General features: G+C 46.5%; 4 protein-coding genes across 4 annotated transcripts in view; all 4 read right to left on the bottom strand.

Annotated features, from left to right (window-relative positions):
• Window positions 1-299: 299 nt before the first annotated feature.
• cfap206 (cilia and flagella associated protein 206) lies at window positions 300-6,435 on the bottom strand. The gene is made up of 12 exons (XM_068577092.1): window positions 6,209-6,435; window positions 5,895-5,978; window positions 5,378-5,468; window positions 4,971-5,159; window positions 4,091-4,237; window positions 3,552-3,757; window positions 2,718-2,837; window positions 2,416-2,614; window positions 1,691-1,831; window positions 1,296-1,489; window positions 691-834; window positions 300-625 (listed from the first exon to the last, which is right to left on the bottom strand). The coding sequence occupies exons 1-12, from the start codon at window positions 6,326-6,328 to the stop codon at window positions 401-403; spliced, it is 1,860 nt and encodes a 619-aa protein (XP_068433193.1). The 5' UTR covers window positions 6,329-6,435; the 3' UTR covers window positions 300-400.
• A 440-nt stretch (window positions 6,436-6,875) lies between these two features.
• LOC137785858 (uncharacterized) lies at window positions 6,876-9,234 on the bottom strand. The gene is made up of 7 exons (XM_068577397.1): window positions 9,168-9,234; window positions 8,569-8,895; window positions 8,170-8,448; window positions 8,026-8,088; window positions 7,579-7,665; window positions 7,469-7,497; window positions 6,876-7,357 (listed from the first exon to the last, which is right to left on the bottom strand). The coding sequence occupies exons 1-7, from the start codon at window positions 9,226-9,228 to the stop codon at window positions 7,292-7,294; spliced, it is 912 nt and encodes a 303-aa protein (XP_068433498.1). The 5' UTR covers window positions 9,229-9,234; the 3' UTR covers window positions 6,876-7,291.
• A 993-nt stretch (window positions 9,235-10,227) lies between these two features.
• Window positions 10,228-16,619, bottom strand: si:ch211-241j12.3 (uncharacterized protein LOC566552 homolog). The gene is made up of 8 exons (XM_068577622.1): window positions 15,896-16,619; window positions 15,409-15,531; window positions 15,181-15,309; window positions 14,075-14,267; window positions 13,819-13,943; window positions 13,122-13,312; window positions 12,896-13,029; window positions 10,228-12,112 (listed from the first exon to the last, which is right to left on the bottom strand). Exons 1-8 carry the CDS (start codon window positions 16,454-16,456, stop codon window positions 11,880-11,882), a joined length of 1,689 nt encoding a protein of 562 aa, XP_068433723.1. The 5' UTR covers window positions 16,457-16,619; the 3' UTR covers window positions 10,228-11,879.
• Window positions 16,620-19,634: 3,015 nt separating this feature from the next.
• The window catches only part of si:ch211-241j12.4 (uncharacterized), a 5,744-nt gene continuing 3,422 nt past the window's right edge, over window positions 19,635-21,956 (bottom strand). The window contains exons 6-10 of the mRNA XM_068577479.1: window positions 21,372-21,538; window positions 20,977-21,123; window positions 20,542-20,644; window positions 19,931-20,059; window positions 19,635-19,850 (exon numbers count right to left, since the gene is read on the bottom strand). Of these exons, the coding sequence (XP_068433580.1) occupies window positions 19,635-19,850; window positions 19,931-20,059; window positions 20,542-20,644; window positions 20,977-21,123; window positions 21,372-21,538 (762 nt within the window). The remainder of the gene's footprint in view (window positions 19,851-19,930; window positions 20,060-20,541; window positions 20,645-20,976; window positions 21,124-21,371; window positions 21,539-21,956) is intronic.

Here is a 21,956-nt window from a genome sequence, read left to right as displayed (position 1 = left end):
CTGTTTTAACCCAAAACGGATTAATGATCTGACCATGACATTAAAAATCTCTGTTAGGGTAAAGTTGTGATGGAAGAGACTATCATTTGGTAATCGTAGTGTAGTCACTACATTTAGATGTGAGAGTTCTTCTAAATAGTTTATTACAACTTATTATTGTACATTTTTTCATGTCTTTGCTAAATTAATTAATGAATTAAACAATACAACCTCTACACAACTGAATGTAAGAAGCCACACACACAACACTGCGTATTTGCCACATGAAAGATGAAGAAGAAAGGGCAATAAATACATAATTAAAATGAATACTTCTTCATTTAATGTCCTTTATGAAGTTGTGTGCACACTTTTCAGTGCTAACTTCAACTTTGTATTATTGTTATGAACCCTAACCGGGTCATTTTTCCTCCACGGGCCTGGTCAGGTTTACTTTGACCACATCTGCGTCTCTTTTACCCCTCAGCCCGGCCACGTAGACCTGAGGCTTGGGCACGCCGCTGGCCGTGTCTCGCTTGGTCTGACAAGCGGCGTCTTTGGGCAGCCAGATCTGAGTGACGTTTTCCCGCCTCATGTGGCTCATGTCCGTCTGCATCGAGTGCGTCAGCTTGGTCCTCAGATCGGCCTGCAATGACGACGTGAAAATCAGTACGGGCCACAGACAACGCACTGCGGTGACTTCTGGCTCACCAGTTTGAGGGCTTTCCTCCGCAGCTCCCACTCGTTCCACTCGTACGACCTGACGACGTTCGTCTGCAGCGGGTGGACGTCGGTCTGCGTGCCGCTCTCGTACCGGATGACGGGCTTCACCAGTAAACTCTCTCCTGGATGGAGCTGTTAAAAACACACACGGCGACAACTCGGTGTGGATCAAACTCCCGGTGGAGCTAACTGTGGAGCTAGCTGTGGAGCTAACTATGAAGCTAGCTATGAAGCTTGCTGGGGAGCTAGCTGTGGAGGTAACTATGAAGCTTGCTGGGGAGCTAGCTGTGGCGCTAACTGTGGAGGTGACTATGAAGCTAGCTGTGGAGCTAACTGTGGAGGTGACTATGAAGCTAGCTGTGGAGCTAACTGTGGAGGTGACTATGAAGCTAGCTGTGGAGCTAGCTGTGGAGGTGACCATGAAGCTAGCTGTGGAGCTAGCTTCATAGTGCCGTTCTCTAGGCTTCCACTAGCTTCGGGAACATAAATAAACAAAGCAAACCGTTTCAAACCCGACATGGAGAGCTTTCAGCTATCGTCAGACTACGGGACGCTGTACTTTGAGGACACTCGGCGCGGGAGAGGCCGCTAACCTCTGAGTAAGGACCGACGCAGGAGAAGTGCTGCTGGAGACTGAGCAGCTGGATGAGTTCAGGGGAGCGCTTGGCTTGCTCTGCGACCTTGGCAATGAAGTCGTCTGGACTGGAGGCAAATTTCAGGGCGGCTTCTTTGGAGCTAAAAACGTAGAGCTTCTCCTTGTGTTTCAGGACTCCAATGTGTGGATTACCTGCAACAGAGGCGTCAAATATTACAAAGTGGGAGGATTTCACATCACAGGAGGCTTGATTAAGGATGCTGATCATATGAAATCCCTCCATAAAACACACATACACATATATATACATACATATATATATATATATATATATATATATATATATATATATATATATATATATATATATATATATATATATGAGAACAGTACCTAGGAGTAGAAGCCCATCTCTGCTCACGAGCGTGGCGCCACAGATGCCGTTGTACTGCAGCGGCAGCTCGTTGAAACCGGCTGTCGTTTCAGGCAGGAGCCATTCCTGCATCTGCATCTCAGCTGGAACGATCCGCTCATCTGAAAGGCGAAAAAAAGAAGCAAAACGGGCACATTTAACAGGGAAAACCGCTCGATTTTTAAGTCTTTCAAATCGGTTCAGAGCCAGTAAAAGCGCTTGTTTCTGGCTCCGATGGTCTGATGACATTATGGGAAGAAAGAAAACAGAGAAATATATATTATTCAATATGATGGTTTTGTGTCTGACCATGTCTTGCTGAAGGGGAAGTCTCGTTCTGAGAGAGAGGGGCTCATCCACGTTGTCAAATACAAATATTCAGCCATGACAATGGAAAATAATTTAGATAACGGCAAGCCCCACTTTCTGTACTCTTAACGCAAACAAGCTATTCCCAGGTATTAGAAGGAGAGTTCTCCTTCAGCAAGACTTGGGTAGAGAGAGGTAAATACAAATCTTTCTACCAGAAAACAAACCTTTAGTGGACGTACTCCTGTTTCTAAAGCACTTAAAAGCCTTCTTTGTGAAGCCCTCATGCATGGAAACAATGATTTTATCAGTGACCTATCTGTGACAGCCTCATCTGAGAACTTCGGAGTCTTCTGAGGTCGGACCCTGCGGCGTTGTCACGTCAACGTTTCCTTACCCGAGGACGCCGCCATCCTCTGGTCGTCTGTCGTCACCTCCGACTCCTGCAGCAGGCCGTCCAAATACGCCTCGGGAAAGAGCTCGGCCTGAGAGGCGACGAAGGGCCGCAGGCTGCGCAAGATGTTGCCAAGGATGCTCAGCAGCTCGGCCTCGTCCTGGAGGCCGGACCACAGCCTCGACAGGGACTTGAACAGCGGCTAAAAGGCAAACGTGAGGAAAATATGAAGAGAAAACGACGCCCGTTTAGGCAAAACATAATAACAGCATAGCAGAACGACAGGAAGGGGCCGAGACACTTACAAAAACCTTCGCGGTCGGAACGGCCATCCGTGATTGGACGGTTTCTTTCAGCACCTTCATCTGTGACGACAGCTCAGTCTGGAGGGTCTCAGCTTGCTCGGCACATAAACGTGCGTCAGACTGGCAGGGAAAAGGGGAAACCACATCGATATCCTTTACCACACATTTCACCCCAATAACAGAGTTCATACTCATTCTGACCAATCAATTTCCATGACTTTAGACCAAATTTACATGACTTTTAACAAAATTGTCATTGCTTTCAACCAAATTTCCATGACTTTCATGACTTTATACCAAATTCCCATAACTTTTAACCAAGTTTCCATGACTTTAAACCAGAGGTCCATGAGCAAACATTGTGTTGAATGTGTGTGTAAACAGTAAAAAGTGATAAAATGTAGTATTTAAACTAACAATGAGGATTCAAAGCATACAGTAAACCTTAAATGACACAAATGAATGAGAGACAATAGTTTGATTAAAAGAATAAACATTTATATAGATGCCTGTATGTATGCTGCTGATATTTTGAGCTTCTTTTAAAAGCATTTTAATTATTTTAAACTCAGCGTAAATGAACGTCATGAACACATGAATATAACACATTTACAGGACTTTTACACAACTTTTGGGGATTTTATTTTTGTTCAAGGACTTTTCCCAGGCCTGGAAATACCCATTAAAAATTACTTCTCCAGGTTTTCCTTTACCGTAAGAACCCTGAATAAGCAGCAAAGAAATGTGTGTTCCTCTTCATCTAAATTCATATAATATGGTTAATAGATGTAAGCATTTAAATAATGCAGCATTGGAAACCCTGCGTCCTCTCACCAGCAGCATCTTGAGGAAAACTTCATGCTGCCTGACGTTGTAGAGCGCCGATCTGAGCAGCGCGCCGCGTTGTCCGGGCGGACGGCCGGCGCCCGGCTGCTGCTCCTGCAGAGCCGTGTACTTCCACGCCAAAGTCTGCGAGGCGCTCAGCTCCGTTTCTACGCTGCTCACGGCGACTGGAAGAACTTCGTTGAGAAGAGCGGGCGCTGCGGGAAGGGCAACGTAAAAAAAGGAAGTTACCATAAATACCACATGCAGAGTGTTGAGGCTGTGAGGAGACACACAATGAGAAGCGTTGAATAAAAATTACACTTCTATGGATGGACAGAAGTGTTTGTGGTCAACTGAGAGCTCAGCTTGTTACGCAGCCTGACAGCAGCGGGGAGGAAGGGCTTTCGGTGTTTATATGTCAGTAAGTTCTGTTGGGTTTTTTGAAACATTAAATATCTGAGCACAAAGGTATTCTTTGTCTCATCCATCATCTGAACCTACCTGGTTAAAGTATTCTATGTATTTCTCCGTCGGTATACCCTGCTTACTTAGATCATGGAGGTCGCCGGCTCTGTTGAAGAGTCGGATCCCCGTGACGATCATGGTGAGCTCGTTGAGCTGCTGCTCCTTGTCCCTTTTCAGGAGCACAATGAAGGATGCCAGTTCAGTCTGAGGGAAGACGCTCTGCAGGGCAGCTGGGACGAGACCACGGGAAGAGTTCGTGCTTAGTCGTTAACTCGGCAAGACCTGTATGTCAGTCGCTGCGTCCACACACAGGTCTGAAGTTGGTAAAGTGCTCAACATTTTAACACCAAACCCATAATTGTCGAGGAAAAATCTCCCCCAAAACAATGTCGTCCAAAACACGTGATTTCACCATAAATATCCACAGGCTGGTGTTGCATCGCGTCATATCAGCTGGACGATATGAAACAATATCGCCGTGTTTGTTTTCTGCATGTAACTCGCGTCTGCTTGAGACCACAGACGTAAACAAGTACTCAAAATGGAGGCCGAACTCTAACCTTTCCAACGAATTCTCACTTGAGCCAATAGGAGCTTCATGTCCTGACTGACAAGCTACTTTAGCCAACGAGAGTCAGCGCTAAAGAACAGGGTCTGCCTAGACGAGACAAGCCCGTCATGTGCTACAGCTCGGATGACAGGCGTTTCGTATAGCCAATGAAATTGCCTAAAAAGCGCATACAATTGAGAGGGGGTGGGGATAAGCAGAACAGGCTCAGAGGGTCATGAGAACACACTGCTGCTGGAGATCCTCAATATTTTAAGTATGAAAATGCGAGGAAACTCGTGCTGTCCGGGCCCGCCGACACGTCATTTCCTACGCCCCTCAAATTGGTGGCACTGCCCTTTTATCCGGTACTTTCACCTGACTCGACGACTGAAACAAACAAACAAGAGTCAAACCCGCGGTCTCTTGCATGGTGTCGTGGTCCGCGGGCGAGCCCATGCCGGAGCGCAGCAGGACGTAGGTGATGATTCTATGGTACAAAGCGTCCAGTTCCTCCCGCGTTCTGGCTCTGCTGTCGGTGATCTCTCTGCTCGCGGCGCTCAGGTTGGACTCCAGCGCCCGGTGGACTTCATCCAGGAACTCACCTGCACAAACACATGGATCCATGAGGTATTCATATTGTTCATATTATGAACCAGTGGGAATTTGGATTACCAAACAAATAGTTGAATAAATCAAACATAAAATATACAGATGAATTGATAATGAAGTTCATTCTGAGCTGCCGCTCCCTTCATGAAGACGAAACATCTGATTCTTGTTCTAGAAACAATGGTTTGTCATTTCCTGGTGTACCGCTTACGTCTGGAGGTGTAACTCCGATCGAAACACACTTGCATCCTGATGGTGTCGAGGGACGAGCTGCACGGCTCTGTCAGCTTCTCCAGACACAGCTGAAAGAAACACGTGGAGATCAATAGGTGTGTGTGTGTGTGTGTGTGTGTGTGTGTGTGTGTGTGTGTTAGTGTGTGTGTTCAACTGGCAGCATGGAGAAGGTTTTTAAACTTAACAGTTGGACAAAAAATGTTTTTTTAAAAGCTTAATTAAAATATATATATATATATATTGTTTGTGGTTTTTTCGAAAAGGTATTCTGTTTCAGTGTTTCTAAACTACAACTGCAATATAAAGGTTCATTATAACTTTAACATAATATTAATGGTAACTTATAGATCAGTCTAACGACATCAAAATGAATGTCAACGTAAAAGACAGGACCATAGAAATATAATTAACATAAATAACTAAGATAAAATGTAATGTATTTCCATGGGAACTGGACTGGACTCTGTGGTTTAATGTAAATAAATAAATCTCACCTCTTCCAGTTTCTGCACATCTTGTTTTGTCAGAGTTCGGTCGACATTGAACCCATTTCTCGGGTCCAGCACCACGGCTTTCACCTGAGAATATACACTAATAATTCATTGTATAATACAAAAATATATTATAATTATAATATATCGGAATCGAAATATATTACAATATATTATTAGTATTTATTATAATTATAATGTTAGAATGATTTAATGATAATAAATTATAAATAAATACATATATTTCACCCATCCGGCTGCAGCGTAACGTTTACGTCATCACATTTACGTCATCAAACTGTTACGTATCTACGCACCATGAACGCCACCAACGTGTCCGACACCACGTGACCTCTCGCGGCGCTCTCCTGCATGATTTCGCGAATAATGTTTTTAATCACGCTCTCCGCGAGAGCTCTGGACATTTCCGCCGACATTTTGGTGATTTATCTCGGCTAAAAAAATGTAAAATAAAGAGGTTTTAGAGGTTTTAAAGGTTGAGCAAAACCGCGCGAGCTGCGTCCGCAAACGGGTTTGTGTTGACGAGCCGGTTGTCAGAGCAACGCTGCGCGCGCATCCCCGAGGGGGCGTGGTCGTTTCTGCGTCATAGCGACACAAACAGGGACACGTTGTGGAGAGTTTAAAACCTCTCTGGAGGAGCCGTCCTTCTGGTTTAAGAAACTCCGTAAATTGGAAGTTAATGATTAAAAGAAGCTCCACAATGAGACGCTTCTGATGCTTTGATCCATCAATATTAAGGAGTACTTTTACTGATACTACTTCTGTACTTTTACTTCAGTCGCTTACTGAATGCATTACTTTTACTTGCAATGGAGTATTTTTACATGAAGGTGTTAATATAATATTTCTGCACGTTGTCGGGTCACTTTGGGTGCATCTCTCTCTGTAACCATACGGACATTCAACTAGCATGAAGACACTGCTGCTACATGAGGAATCACAAAACTGTCTTTATTTGCAGATTATATGGTGATCAGATGTTATGAAGAGAAGACAGTTACTGACTCCATTGAGGCTGAAAACACATAGAAACACACACACATCCTCACTAATATGAGAATGCTGAATGAAAGAGGATTGAAATGAGTTCTTCTGCTCACAGAGACGTGAAGCTGAGCTCAAGCTGCTGTAGCTTTAAGAAATAAAACAGTAAATGTTAAGATCAGCTGTGAAAAGTTCAGCTGGAAGACAAATGAAGGAAGTTCACATGAGTTAAATGTTCAGAATAATGAAACTCTTCACAACAAGCACAGATTTATGTGAAAAATATTCACAGAAATGTATAAAAGCTGATTATATTTTGCTGGTTTCCAATCCGTCAGCGCTCATGTGAGACGTGACGAGCAGATCGGTGAGTCTGACGGAGGCAGACGAGCTGGTCAAACTCCATCAGGAGCTCCGATGTCGTCATAGTCCACTGTTTCATCTCCTGCATCGTAACGCACCTGTGAGGAACAACACAATCAGAGCATCGCTTCCTGAAGATGAGGATGTGATGAAGAGCAAGAAGCAGCTGCAGGAATAAACATTTCATTATTAGCTTGTTCAAAACTCACAGCCATTTCATCCGTCTGAGTTTTCTTCTCTGAAGAGACAAAAGAAAGAGTGGACTTTAGTTTCAGTAAAAATCCTCTTTCATGAGCTTCAACATGTGGATGTTCTTCACCTTTAATTCTTGCCCACATGTTGACGGCCACAAGGATTATGATGAGTGCTGCTAATCCAACAGACACAAAGATGAACCTCCACCAGACTGCAACGAGGAGGAAACATTAAGAAGTATTTCATTACAGCTTTTAGACTTAAAACAAACTTTATTCACATTTACAATTGTGAAATGTTCCTTTACATCAACATGAAAATGTTGTATTTGTTTTATTTAATTCATGAACATAAGAGAACAACTTGCACTCCAGCAATAATAATAATAAATAATAAATTAATTATTGATCACTTTCTATTTCTTTGGTATTTTTCTAGAAAGAGAGGTAGTCGAGTAACCAACTTTTTTTTCTTTTGACTCAAAAACACTATAACAAATCATCAAAAGTTGAGTCACTACTTTGTAGTTCTGGTGAATCTTCACTGAGTGTAGAAGTTGTCGAGGTTTTACCTAATTTTATGTCGTCTTCAATTGTTGTTGTTGTTGTTGTTGTTGTTGTTGTTGCGTCTTCACCTGAACAGATGAACACAACTCAACAATCTAAAAAAACTTCCAATACATGAAAGAAAGTGAATAACTTTAAATTATTCTCACCTGTTTGATCACCTGAGGTTGAATCTCTGAAAGGAAACTTCTGCACTTTGTCCCCTGTGGTCACTTCACACATCAATGAATTAAACCTCGATGTGTGAAAGAAATGAGAAGTCATAAACTTCAGAGAGGAGGAGCAGTAAGACGGTGATGTCATCAAGTCTTTGTTGTCTTTGTCCACTTCTTGACCCTGATGAAGCCACTTCACTGGGTGTCTACATAATAAATATGACAACACGATGCAGCTCACCGTCACCTCACCAGCGTCCTCGTGTTCAGTCACTGGTGAAGATGGAGACATTGAGAGAGGAAGAAGAGGAACTTCACCATCATCATTATTATAATGTTTCAGCATATTGTTCTGACCAGACAGTTTGAGAACATGATGATGTGAATACTCACTGATGACAACAGACAGATCAACATAAGCATCTCGTGTTAATCCTGGTCTGTACCGTCTGCAGTCATAACGACCGACATCTTCCTCTGTGACATTCTTTATAACCAGAGAACATTTCTCTGCAACACTTAGTCTGTTTGATTTATCTTTGGCTTCTTCATCAATCTTCCCATCTTTAACCAGAAGTACCAATCTGGTTCTTGAACCAGTGAAGAGCCACGCAGTAGAGTCACAGTTCTGTTCATCATCCATCAGACTGTTACAAGGCAAAGTGGCTTCATCTCCATCTCTGACAGTGAAGGAGAGATCACGTATTCCTGTTGCTGCTGCTGAGAAGATGAGAGAGAAATAAAGAGAAATAAAAACATGAGTATTGACGTCAGAGTGAAGATCATTTTAGACACAACAACAGTGTGAGAATGTTCCTCATGGTTGGTTTCTAAGAGTTCATTAAACTCACTATTCACCTGGATGGGAAACAAACAGACTACTTGTCTGTCTCCTTTAAATGAAGGTGAGGTCATGAAGTAACATCACTGATATGAATAAAGAAGCTTCTTTAATGTCTCTGTAGTCATAAACACATTATATGTCTCCTTACCTGTAAACTGAAGCACCAGAATCACAAACAAAGAGGTTTTAATCCATCTGGGTTCAGCCATCGTTCCTCTCCGTCTCTCCTCTCTCAACTTGTTTCTGTCTTTAAGACGAATGTTGAATCTACTTCCTCTAATTACTAAAGTGTCACTTCCTCCTCCTCCACCAATCCATCGGCTCACCCCGGCTGCACCGTTGGCCTTCTTGGTGTAGTTGGCAGAGACATAGGAAACATCGTCAGGTTCCGCCTGCACATCATCATCATCATCATCATCATGTTGTCTCTCGGACACAAACACAGGAAAAACAGGAAGTTGACGTTTTGTTGTAACTTCCCGTTAGACCTGTGTTCTCTGATGAAGAGTTGCATCATCTAACTTCCCTTTTTCTCACTTTCTCAAGACTGTGTACACACACACACACAAACACACGTACACACACACCTTGTTTAGGCAACAATCACATAGTTGGGTTGAGGAACATTATCATGGTTGGGCTGAAAGAAGCTGTATATTATTTAATAATGGGCGCATTAATGTAGCAGCAAATGGCTACTATCCATGTAAAGATGAAGAGTAATGTCTAGAATGAAGTCATCCTCCCTCTGTTATCAGAACAAAGTGAGCGTATAGGAACCTCCTCAAGTTTCTGTCGCAGCTTATTATCATAGACGAGTTAAAGATGACTTACAGCAATAAGTAATGTTGAAATTATTTTTGAAGTATGATCATGTATTGTACAGACATATTTGTCCCTTTATTTAAAATATAGTTCAGTAAATATGCCCAACAAAGTGTAACACTGATGAAGTGCATTTTCAAAACGGAATAATTGTCATTTGCACACAACTTATTGAACGTAAATCATGTCAAAAATACCTCAAACACCAAAAGGACGAACGTTGAAACGCATTTAAACTCAACAAGAAGTGTGTGTGTCACCCACAACACGCATGACAAACTCTGAACAACACAAAAGCAGTGATGATAAAAAATATTTATTATAAAAAAACAAAACGGACATGACATAAATAATCATGGTTTGCCGACTCGGTGCAGGCTGTTGCACGTTCAGGAGGGGGAGGAGCCAGTGAACAAGGCGCTGTTGCACGTCCAGAAGGGGGAGGAGCCAGTGAACAAGGCACACTGGGCAGAAGTAGAGATCCCAGTCACACGTTGCGCTGGTTTCCAGTTCGAGAGCTGAACGCAAGGTCACATGACAAACCCGACGAGAGAGAGAGATAGACAGTTCACACACACTCTCTCTCTCACTCACACACACACACACAAGAAGCAAAAACATGCAAACCCAAAAAAGTGCACCTAACAAAAAGGACATGCAACGAAAACAACCGCATGCAAAACAGAACATGAACACAAATGAGATCAAATATAAATATACACGGTTGGCAAAGTGGGATTTCAGAATCACTAATATTGAGATGAACGCAGCAGTTTTGGCACCTTTCAAACAATAAAGCAACACTACTGTGCAAGAGTTGTAAAAAAACACACACACAAGATCATTAGGAAACAAATACACAAGTCACTGCACGCAAATAGAAAACATTAAAGGAACACGTTGCCTGCAACAGTAGCATCATCATCATCATCATCATATCTGCTTATAACTCCACATAGACTGACTCTTCTTCATCACCTGGTTCTTCATCATCACCAGCTGCACGCCAGCCGTCACGAAACCAAACGTTCACTCAGGAGGAGGATCGACATGCGGGGGAAATGACCAGTGAGCGACGCACAACTCAGCGCTTTGAGAACACTAAACTTCTGAGCGCAAAGGTCCTCGTGGTCTCCTCTCCAGGTCACATGATGCAGCAGGAAACGTTCACGTACGTTATAGTTTGGATTTGGGACGAGCATCAGGGCCACGGACAGGAAAAGTTATAGATTTTGGGAATATAAAATAAAAAAGGGGGACGTTTGCAAAAAATAATATATTGCGAGAAAGCGCAAAACAAAATAAATAAATAAATAAATCAACACAACAGAATACTTCTTACACAAAAAAAAAAAATTGTATTGTGACCAAAAAAGTGGGGCGGGGATTGTAATATTGAAAGTCTCAAAATAGTGTCATTATATTTTGAGAGAAAAATAATTGATTTAATGGAGAAAAATTTGAACTATTTGTATTAATACTTTTCCAAACAGTGGCACTACAAATCTATCAAAATTATGATTTAATGCTGCTATCATATAATAAAAATCATAGTCGTGAACACTGCACAAACCCAAACGCCAAAACGAATGCAACTTTCACCACATAAATACAAAATGTACTTTAAATTGTTGTATAAATACACACTATAATTTGATATTAGATTCTTACATAATTTGTCGTCTTACTTTATGTGCTATTCCGGATATAAAGTCCACGTCGATTAAAGGCCAGCTTCAATTCTAGTCCCAGAAACCAGACATCGACGTAGTTGCGCTTAAATTCTCGAGCCACAGAAAGACTTTCCCTAAACAGGGAAACTGAAGACGCATTTAAAAAATAAAAAAAGGTTCTTTAAGGACAACATGGACTGAGAGGAATTTCATGGACATAAACACCAACTTCCTGTTGGTGAAACCGACCACACAGACAAAGACAAATGTATAAAAAAGGCTTTTGAAGGCTCACACCGAACGACACACGTCCATATTGCACTTGTGGACACACCGTCAGGCGCTACGCTACGCGCCGCGTCTCAGAAGCATTTCCTGAAGACGATCTCCGGCCCGTGCTCCTCGTACTCGTCCCGACTGATCCAAGCGGCGCCGAAGGCGGGCAGGTTGGCCAGCACCGCTCCCCCGCGCCACACCGAGAAGTCTCGGTCCTCCGGGCTGGTGACGCGAACGCTGTCCCCCGTGTGGGCGGGAACCAGGCCTCCGATTTCAGCCTGGAGCCGCTCGGGCAGGCCCGGCAGCAGAGTGTTCCCGCCTACGGCAGAAAAACGAAAATTAAAATTAAAAAAAAAAAAAAAAAAAGGTAAAAAAGGTAATGTCCAATGAGTATCCCGTAAAAGTCGGGTTACAAGCCGCTAGTGCTGTCGGGTGTCCCCGTTAGCTCCTTGCTGTAGCCAGCTAACGCTTCCCTAGCTCCCCAGTGTAGCCAGCTAGCGCTTCCACTAGCTCTCCGCTTTGGCTAGCTTGAGTCTCCACAGGCTCTCCACTGTAGCCAGATAGCGCTTCCCCTAGCTCCACGGTGTAGCCAGCTAACACTTCCCTAGCTCTCCTGTGTAGCCAGCTAGCGCCTCCACGAGCTCTCTGCTATGGCAACAGTGGAGAGCCTGCGGAGACTCAAGCTAGCTAGATAGCTCCTCCCCTAGCTCCACGGTGTAGCCAGCTAACACTTCCCTAGCTCTCCTGTGTAGCCAGCTAGCGCCTCCACGAGCTCTCTGCTATGGCAACAGTGGAGAGCCTGCGGAGACTCAAGCTAGCTAGATAGCTCCTCCCCTAGCTCCACGGTGTAGCCAGCTAACACTTCCCTAGCTCTCCGGTGTAGCCAGCTAGCGCTTCCACTAGCTCCCCGACAATCATTGAAGATAGCGGGACCAGCCCGGGCTTGACGTCCGACTCGGGCACGCAGGCAGTAGCAGCTAGCGGGGAGCTAGCAGCAGCGTTAGCTTGCTACAGCGGGAGACACCCATCGAAGGCACGTGCGGCTTGTAACCAGACTTTGACGGACACATGTGTTTTTTGATATACGGGCACAGCTGGTCACCTGACAGCACGATATTTCCCAGGAAGCAGCGCCGCAGGTCGATGTCCGAGCTGAGGACGGACTTGAAGACGCTCTCGTGCATCCCGTAATGGTCCCGACCAATCAGCTCGGGTTTGAAGAGAATCTCAGGGGCCCTGCAGGAAGGAGGAAAAGCAGGAGAAACGAGAACGCTGCCATGACAGAAGTCTGTTCTCAAATGGAAATGGATTCCCGGCAGGTGTGTTACCTGAACCGCTCCGTGTCCAGTGTGACGACCTGCCCGTCCGGCATGGTGTAATGCATCTCTCTGCAGGACTCGGGCCGCCGCCTCAGCTCGGCTTCGTAGTCGACGGCCACGCAGCAGCAGCGCTCCTTCATCTCCCTCACGATCTCCAGCTCCGCCGTCGTGCGCATGCTCACCCCTCGTTCCTGCAGAAGCTTTGACGCACAGGAACACACGTTTGTGTTATGCAAAAGGACACTTATGGAAAAAAATAATAATCTGGTCTGGAATGCAATACAATAGTTTAACAAAATGTTAGGTAAAGTTATTCCAGTTAGTTTTTGCGCCATTTTGTTTGAGTTGTAAGCATATTTTGAAAGATTAAGCGATTGTAAATCGCAACTACATTCATTATTGTTTGTGTTGTTAGCATCTTTATTGGCGTTATAGTATAATTAACCCTAAAACACCAACATCTGGTTATTTTCACCTGAGCGATTGTAGTTACGTTAATTTCATTGTGTTGTCTTTGTCTGAGTTGTGTGGGTCAGTGTGTAGCTTCATGCTATTGAAGGTGGGCGTGTCTTATTGGAAGTGGGCGTGTCTTATTGGAAGTGGGCGTGTCAACAGATTAACAGACTTCTGGTCTGAGCACCGGACGATCGACGTCACTGCCCATAAATTTTGAACTCCCATCCCTCTGAAAAAAGCGAGCAAATACCTTTTTCAGGTGCATGGTGACGTCCGCCCCGGCCAGAGGGAAGCGCTGCACGGCGTGAGGTAGACAGTATCCCTCAAACACCGGCACGCTGTGGCTCACGCCGTCTCCAGAGTCGAACACCACACCTTCAACCAAAATGCATGAAAAGAAACACTCGCACTTTCTTTCCGAGCCCCAAAAAAAGAAAAATACGGGTTTAAAATACAGCAATTGGCGCATTATTCCAACATAACGCACGTCAACTAGCCGAACTTACCCGTCGTTCTGCCGGCGGCGTAGAGCGCCAGCACCGCCTGCATGGCCACGTAGGCGAAGGGGACGTTGAAACACTCGAACATGATCTCCACCAAGCGCTGCCGGTTCTCCAAGGGGTTCATGGCCGCCTCGGTCAGCAGGACGGGGTGATCGTCTGGATCCACTCGCAGCTGCTGGAAGGTGTGGTGCCAAATCTAAAAAAATATAATAAAACATGAAACAGTGAAGGTAACAAACATGACCGCAATCATTTTTACGTTAAAGATTCATCGTACGATATATGAACAGGACACGATATAATTTTTATGTTTAAGATTTATCGTACGATACATGACACGACCGCTAAATATTGATTTGATTGATTTTTTTTGCGTACGATATATGGACATGACACTATAGTTTAAGTTAAATATTTATTGTAAGTTATATGGACATGACCGCGACCATTTGTACGTTAAAAGATTTATCGTACGATGTACGAACAAGACACGACAATTTTTACGTTAAAGATTTATCGTACGATATATGGACATGACACAATCATTTACATTAAACCTTTATTGTACGATAAATGAACAAGAGCGCAACAATTTTTCCGTTCAAGATTTATTGTACGATAAACGACCGATAAATATTAAGAATTTTTTTGCGTACAATATATGGACATAACGATAGTTTTTAAGTTAAATATTTATTGTACGTTATATGGACATGACCGCGACCATTTGTACGTTAAAAGATTTCTCATAAGATATCTGGACACGGCGCGATAATTTTTACGTTAAAGATTTATCGTACGATAGATGGACATGACCGCGATCATTTACATTAAACCTTTATTTTATGATAAATGAACATGATCGCAAAAAAAATTACGTTCAAGATTTATCGTACAATACAAGCACGTGTGTTGACGTCCATGTTTGTTCAGAAATGTCACAAACATTTGAGCCGACCCATCATCATCATCATCATCATGACGAATTTTTGTTAACGGAGCCTCAGAGTCCATTTTATTAACGGTTTTTAGTCGTGTCATTTGTTCCAAATTGACTTAGTTCCCGTCATTGAGAAGATGATATTCACGTCAGGCCTTCCCACTTTCACCTTCTCCATTTCATCCCAGTTACGAATGATCCCGTTCTTAATGGGATGCTTCAGGGCCAGAACGCCTCTCATGTGTTGGGCCTCGTGTCCGATGTACATCTCCCGTTCCAGGTTTCCGTTCATCATTTCCTGCAATAACAAAAAATAAAAAAAAGAGGGAACTTCTGATGAGGAAAGAGCCGACACCACTTCACCGTGAGAGAGCGTTCTTTAAGTAAAAGCCCTCACCTCATATTTGGGCATCCCAATAATTGTTGGGAATATAATGTTCGGGAGGTCTTGATCTGCAAATCCTGCCTTCATCAAACCCGACCCCGTGTCCAGGACGATGGGGGTCTTGAAATCCGACATCTGAAAAACCACATTATGAAAAATAAAGACTGGAAATTTGCGTCTCATTTCGATTACATCCACAAACTGTCTTAAGAGTTAGAGGACGGCTGCACAATGGAAATAACTTCTGTTTTCACACGACAGTCGATTGCGCGGTTTGGTAGCACGATGGCTAACTGGCTAACGTGCAGATTGCTAGCTCTGAGACGACACATGCGTGTTCTGGGCTGTCTCATCAAGTTATCAATGAGCTTCGGGGCCGATGGTACGTTTATATATTTTGACTTTAGCCGGGCCCGTCGTTTCCCCCCGCTTCCAGTCTTCATGCTAAGCTAACCACGTTAAACACTAACCCTGCAGTATTAGAGTAGACATAGCGTACCTCTCTCACGTTGAGGTTGAACACGGGCGACCCAGAGCCCGACACCCTCACGGCCTCACAGCGCTGAACTCCAGCTGCAGCAAAGCCTTCACTGCGCTCGTCTCCTCCACCGGGGTCGAACTCCAGAGGCCGGTCGGGAGGCGGCCGCGGCGCCGGCGGTACCACCGCCGCCGACAGATTCTGGACGTCCTCTGCTGGCTGCAAATCTGTTGCTATCAAACGCTCAGGTTCTTCTGACGCGTCATCCTCTTCACCTCGAGTGGTCGTGCCAGACGAGCGGTCCAATGGAACGTCGCATTCGTCCGCGAGCGCGTGGTTATTGTTGTTGTTGTTGCTGCAGCTTTGTTCCTTCACGACAGACTCGTGACCGACGTCCGGAGCTGCATTCTCAGGCCGATCGAGATCTTGAGCTGGATCCCGCAGCTGCGTGGAAGGAGGAAGAGGAGGAGAAGGAGGTTCGAGGTCGGCGTGGTTCACAGGAAGTGGAGCCACGCCGAGCTCATCCACCGCAGGAAGCGGCGAGTTCCCTCCCGGGTCAAACGCCTCAACGTCTGGCCTCATTCCAGAGGGCGAAGAAGCGTCTTCGTCCGATTGGTTCCCGTCGGCGCATCCCCGAGGTTGGAGTCCCGCCTCTTCTGGAGCTTCCTTCAAATCAGAGACGGCTTCGTTAACCAACGACCAGCGATCATCTTGACGATCCGCAGCCTCTTTGGCGACGTCGGGACCCGTCGCTGCTCGAGGGTTTTCAGTCCCACAAGTTTCCTGAGAATCATTCTGGACCGACGGCGGCGGACGCCTCCGCGACCGTCCTCTACCTGATAGGAGCTCGTCGCAGAGGGCTCGGTCCTCCTCCGTCTGGCCTCCAGCCTTCTCCATCGCGGAACATTTCACGACCGTTATGACTCCGCCCCTGCGCCGCGTCGCTCTACGTTCCTTCTCCAAACTCTCCTCCAGCTTCTCCACTTCCCGTTTCTCATTTTCCAGCCGCAGCCGAAAAGCCTCCCTCTCCTCGCTCGCGCTCGACGGCTCGTTCGCGAGGTCCTCGTCTTCGTGGCGTCGGAGCTCCCGGATCAGCAGGTTCTCCTCCATGATCAGCTCCTCCAGCACCTGGACTTCCCTCAGCTCCACCAGGAGGTCCGGCCCTCGTCCGCCGAACGCGTCGGAGGCCTCAGTTTCGCTCGCGGAGCCGGGCTCGCAGAGGGCGTCGGACCACGCAGGGTCCAGGTGGTCCTCCAGGCCGAGAACGCCGGCGTCCGCCAGCTCGCTGGACGACATCTTTAAAAAAAGAAGAAGCACAGGAAGCATCATGAGCGCTGGCTGTATAAACGCTGCATCGCCACAATTCAAACCAACAGGAATCTCCGTGTAAAAGGGAGAAAACGAGCTCCACAATCCCGTCGTCTCCTTCTGTCCATTAGCAAAAAACCCAAATCCTACCACGGCGAGCTGGTCCTCGCTGTCCCACGGCGGCCATTGGTGGTGATGGCGCCCGTCCTCCGACCTCAGCAGAGCGTCCAGCACCGCCTCCTGAGCCAGGACATTCTCTTCTTTCTGGAGGAGGAAAGACGTTTAAAATGGACTCAAGGTTTCACAAAATGGCGGCGATCATCCACCTCTCTCGTACCTCCAGTATGTCGTCGGCCCGGTCCAGGATCTTCTCCACCGCCCTCAAATCCTCCTGCTCCTTCACATGCCAGTCATTCAGGGAGAGATCGATCTCACTAGAAAAGAAAAAGTATATTCAATGTTTTAAGCTCACATCTAGGACGTCAGTGTTCTCCAATGCTGTGTCAATGAAGTGATTTAAAACAGTTCCATAAAGCTCAGACTCATTTTAAACCCCAAACTGATTTAATGTCGTGAAAACCCGACGCGTCACCTCTCCACGGCATCCTCGTCCCGGTCGTGGAGGTCGTACGAGTCCCACAGGAGAGTAGAAATCCCCTCCGAGGTGCAGACCGACTTGTCCCTCCCGTCCGTGATGGTGCTGGAGAGGACGTGACGAACGGGGCTCAGCTCCATATCCTCCGAGCCGCTCGGCGAGTGCGCCGTCCAGTCCTCCAGGGTCCGGTCGGCGTGAGGGTCGGCGGGTTCGTGGGATCTCGGCTCCTTCTTCCGCGGCGTCGGGTTCTGCGTGATGGTGACCGTGTACGAGTTCTCCAGGTCGTCCACCGGCAGGCTGAGCCACGGATTGTTGGGCGGAGCCGCCGCCGCCGAGCAGCGCGTCACTTTGATCTCCAGGTTGAGGGAATCCGCCGTTACTCTCGGGACGATCTGGATGCTGGCGGGGGCGGCGTTCCCGACAAGAGCCGGCCGAGAGTCGCCGGTCCCGCACGCGTCCCACGCCTCCGGCTGGCCGCCGCCGGCTCCGTCGAAGCCCGAGTCGAATGAGCTGAGGGAGGTGGGTTTGCCGTCGGTCGCAGACGTTGCCACAAGAGAAGCCGCCGCCGCCCGGACGCCTTCACATCCCACGATGTCGCGAGCCGCAGCCGGCGCTCCGGTCGCGGCGCCGTCGGCAGAGCGGTTGCCGCTCCGCAGCAGCTCGTACTGCCAGTGCAACGCCAGCTGCAGGTGGCCGACGGACACGGGGCCCGAGCTCATCAGCAGTTTCCTCAGCGTCATGCACCTGGTGAGCAAAAAATAAAAAAATAAACCAGAAACAAATATATTTATGAGACAATCTCAAACATGGTGCATGCACGCGTCCCCACAGAGACCAAAATACATTATGATCTCACAAATGATCTGAAGGCTGCAAACAGCAGTGAGACTGTGATGCCAGAGCACGCGTTAGGATCCCTTATTAGTAAATTAAGATAAAATAATCCTTTCAGTCCCACAGTGAGGAAACTGCAGGATTACAGCACAAAGAAAATCAAATAAAGAGGAATACAATAGCAATATTAAATATAAAAAACGGAATTACAAATTAAAAACTACACGTCCAAAACTAACAAAGCCTGTTAGACCTTGTTCTCATATGTTCTTATAATATTTATTCTACATCTGCATCATAAACTCTCTCACCGCTGAGACATCCGCTGGCCGGCCTCCTGCACCTCCCCGTCCGGCACGGCTCTGGCCAGGTGAGCGAGGTGCAGCAGCTCCTCGGCGTCCGGAGGAGGACTCGTCTTCAGGAAGGCGGAGGTCTTGTACCTCCAGGCGGGGATGGCGCCCCAGTTCCTCCTCCGCTGAGCGCCGTCTCCCTCGACGCCGGACAGCAGCAGCTGGAGGACGTTGTCGCTCAGGACCAGGCGGTACCAGGCGGCGGCCTGCAGGGGGCGCCGAGGTTATCAGTCATTATACGACAGGGTCGCACAACGAAATTTAGATTGAAATCACAAATTGCAAGAAAAATAAACGCATATTTGGATGGTGGAGGATGAATTACGTTTTTTTTTAATTTGATTTTCAGAACCGAATGATCTTTATGGTCATATTCAGGTGCAATTAAACGTTGCAAGAGCATCTCCAGAGTGTCAACTACTTAAAATATTTAACTGTAAACTATAAAAGAGACTCACTCATCCACTTCTTAACCCGATTCCTGGATCTGGACATCGTCCGATACAGAATTTTAAAGCCCTTCTTGCATAAAATGTGCCTCTGAGTTTTGCATAAACTGTATTCCAGAGCATGTTAATCTAACTGGAGGTGAAGCCTCTGAGCCTGAAGCAGTTTTTGGGGATTGATCTGTGCAGAGTAATTCACATCTTTAGACACATTATGGTCATTCTTTTCAGACAGACTCCTCCGGACGCCGAGGCCTCGCCTTGCTGTAGTGCCGGTGGTAGCTGGAGACGGCTCGCAGGGTCTGGAGGATGAAGTCGACGGCGGCGCGGAGCTTCTCCTTCAGCCGCTCCACGTCCAGAACCCAGCGCTCGCGGGCCTGACCGTCGAGCAGCAGGATCTCCGCCACCGTGTGGATCACGTCTTCGGCGCAGAGGATGAGCGCCTGCAGGGGGAGCAGGAAGTTCAGTCACGACGGTGAGCTGCATATTTACTCATTTAAAAGAGGGAAGATGAAAGCAGTACCATGGCAGGGATGTGAACGGACGCCTCGAACTCAGACACCAACTTCACCGCCGTCGCGGCGTCCTTTGCGATCTCGATTTTGTAAGGCTGGAGTTTCTCTTCAAGGAGAGTTTTGATCTGCTCGGTGATCTGGAAACACGACGAGGTTTAAAGAGGAAGTCAGACATTTAAACCACGGCTACGTACGCATGTATGGGAGGAGTACAGAGACATTTCTGTTGTATAGAAGTCTATGCTCCATGTGCTAAAGCTGCATTCTCTCTCCTGACCACCAGGGGGCGACTCCTCTGGTGGTATAGAAGTCTATGCTTCATGTGCTAAAGCTGCATTCTCTCTCCTGACCACCAGGGGGCGACTCCTCTGGTTGTATAGAAGTCTATGCTCCATGTGTTAAAGCTGCATTCTCTCTCCTGACCACCAGGGGGCGACTCCTCTGGTTGTATAGAAGTCTATGCTTCATGTGCTAAAGCTGCATTCTCTCTCCTGACCACCAGGGGGCGACTCCTCTGGTTGTATAGAAGTCTATGCTCCATGTGCTAAAGCTGCATTCTCTCTCCTGACCACCAGGGGGCGACTCTGGTTGTGTATTGTATTTGTTGTATGCATCTCACCTGCAGGGCGTCCTCTCTCAGCTGGAACACCTGTAACTGGAGGCGGGGCTTCCCGAAGGCCTGCTGCCACAGCAGCTCCACTTTCTCCACAGCAGCAGTGATCCTGCAAAATAACACAAAACATTTCAAAAATCACATTTATGCCAGTTTGTGGAAGCTGACTTTTTTTTTTTTACAGAAACGTTTTGACACGATGTGTTCAAGGACCGTGGGAAAGATGAAGATCTGACAGTTCTTATATGCCGGTTTTGCCAGAAAATATGCTTTTCATCCATTTTTTTTTAGAGTGTATTCCTAATTTATTCACCATTCAAAGGAAACATGACCATCAGGCGTCGGCTGTGAGCCAACAGAAACCTTACAGGTGAAACACATTGGGCTTTTTTCGCTGTGCGTGGGACGTGTCGCTGCTCAGGATGATGAAGACCGTCGTACCGGCTGTGGTTCTGCAGCATGTCGAAGGCGGTGTGGGTGAAGAGCGGCGTGCCGGCCATCGCCTGGTAGCACGGCTCCTTCTCCGGGTAACGCAGCTTCTCCACCACGCGCTCGCAGTGAGTCAGCAGCGCGTCCAGACCCAGCTCCCTGAACGCAACACGCACAGATGTGAACACAATTTTAAATCATGGCCTCTAAGCTAAAAATAAATCAAACTCTCAGTAAACTGGTTTAAAACCGGCTACACTTTGGTGCTGAACGCCTGTAGTTTGGTTCATGTGGTGCAAAAGCAGCGAAAATTACTACATTTTGTCATTTTACTTCCTGTTTATTTAACAAACGAATGAAGAGGAGGAGTAAGTGATGAGCTGCTGAGGAGCAGCAGCGAGTCAGACCTCCTGAGCTGAAGGAACTTTGCTTCGTTGGTGGAGCAGAAGTCTCGGAGCTCGCCGGCGGCGGCGGCGGCGGGCGGCGGCAGCCGGGACAGCGCCTGCAGGCCGGAGATGCACGAGGGCAGCCGCCGCACCGCCGACAGGAACGCCTGCAGGAAGTCATCGATCTCCTGCGAGGAGGAGAGGAGCACAGGCACAAGACTGAATTTCATGATATTTGTGTCTATTTCTTGGTTTTTTGTTTCATCGTTAATGACACGAGACAGAAAACATTCATCCACATTTGAACAGTCAAAGTTAAAGGGAAATGTCTTATTTTAATCTATTTATTTGCTCAGAATAGTTTGTTGCTGCTTTTACATTTCCTGATGATGCAAATTTTAAAAGATCACGACAGGAACGTTGTGTTTGTTGCGTTACAAACGGGCTACAAGTGAACTGCACATGAAGACTCATCACGGCAAAATGCCAGATGAACATGTGAATGTATAACTAATGGGAGGAGGGTGTGTGTGTGTGTGTGTGTGTGTGTGTGTGTGTGTGTGTGTGTGTGTGTGTGTGTGTGTGTGTGTGTGTGTGTGTGTGTGT

Source organism: Clinocottus analis, unplaced genomic scaffold (genome assembly GCF_023055335.1).
Source record: "Clinocottus analis isolate CAN_PGR_092001 unplaced genomic scaffold, fCliAna1.0.p SCAF_15, whole genome shotgun sequence".
NCBI classification, from domain to species: Eukaryota; Metazoa; Chordata; class Actinopteri; order Perciformes; family Cottidae; genus Clinocottus; species Clinocottus analis.
This window is presented reverse-complemented; position numbering and strand designations above follow the sequence as displayed.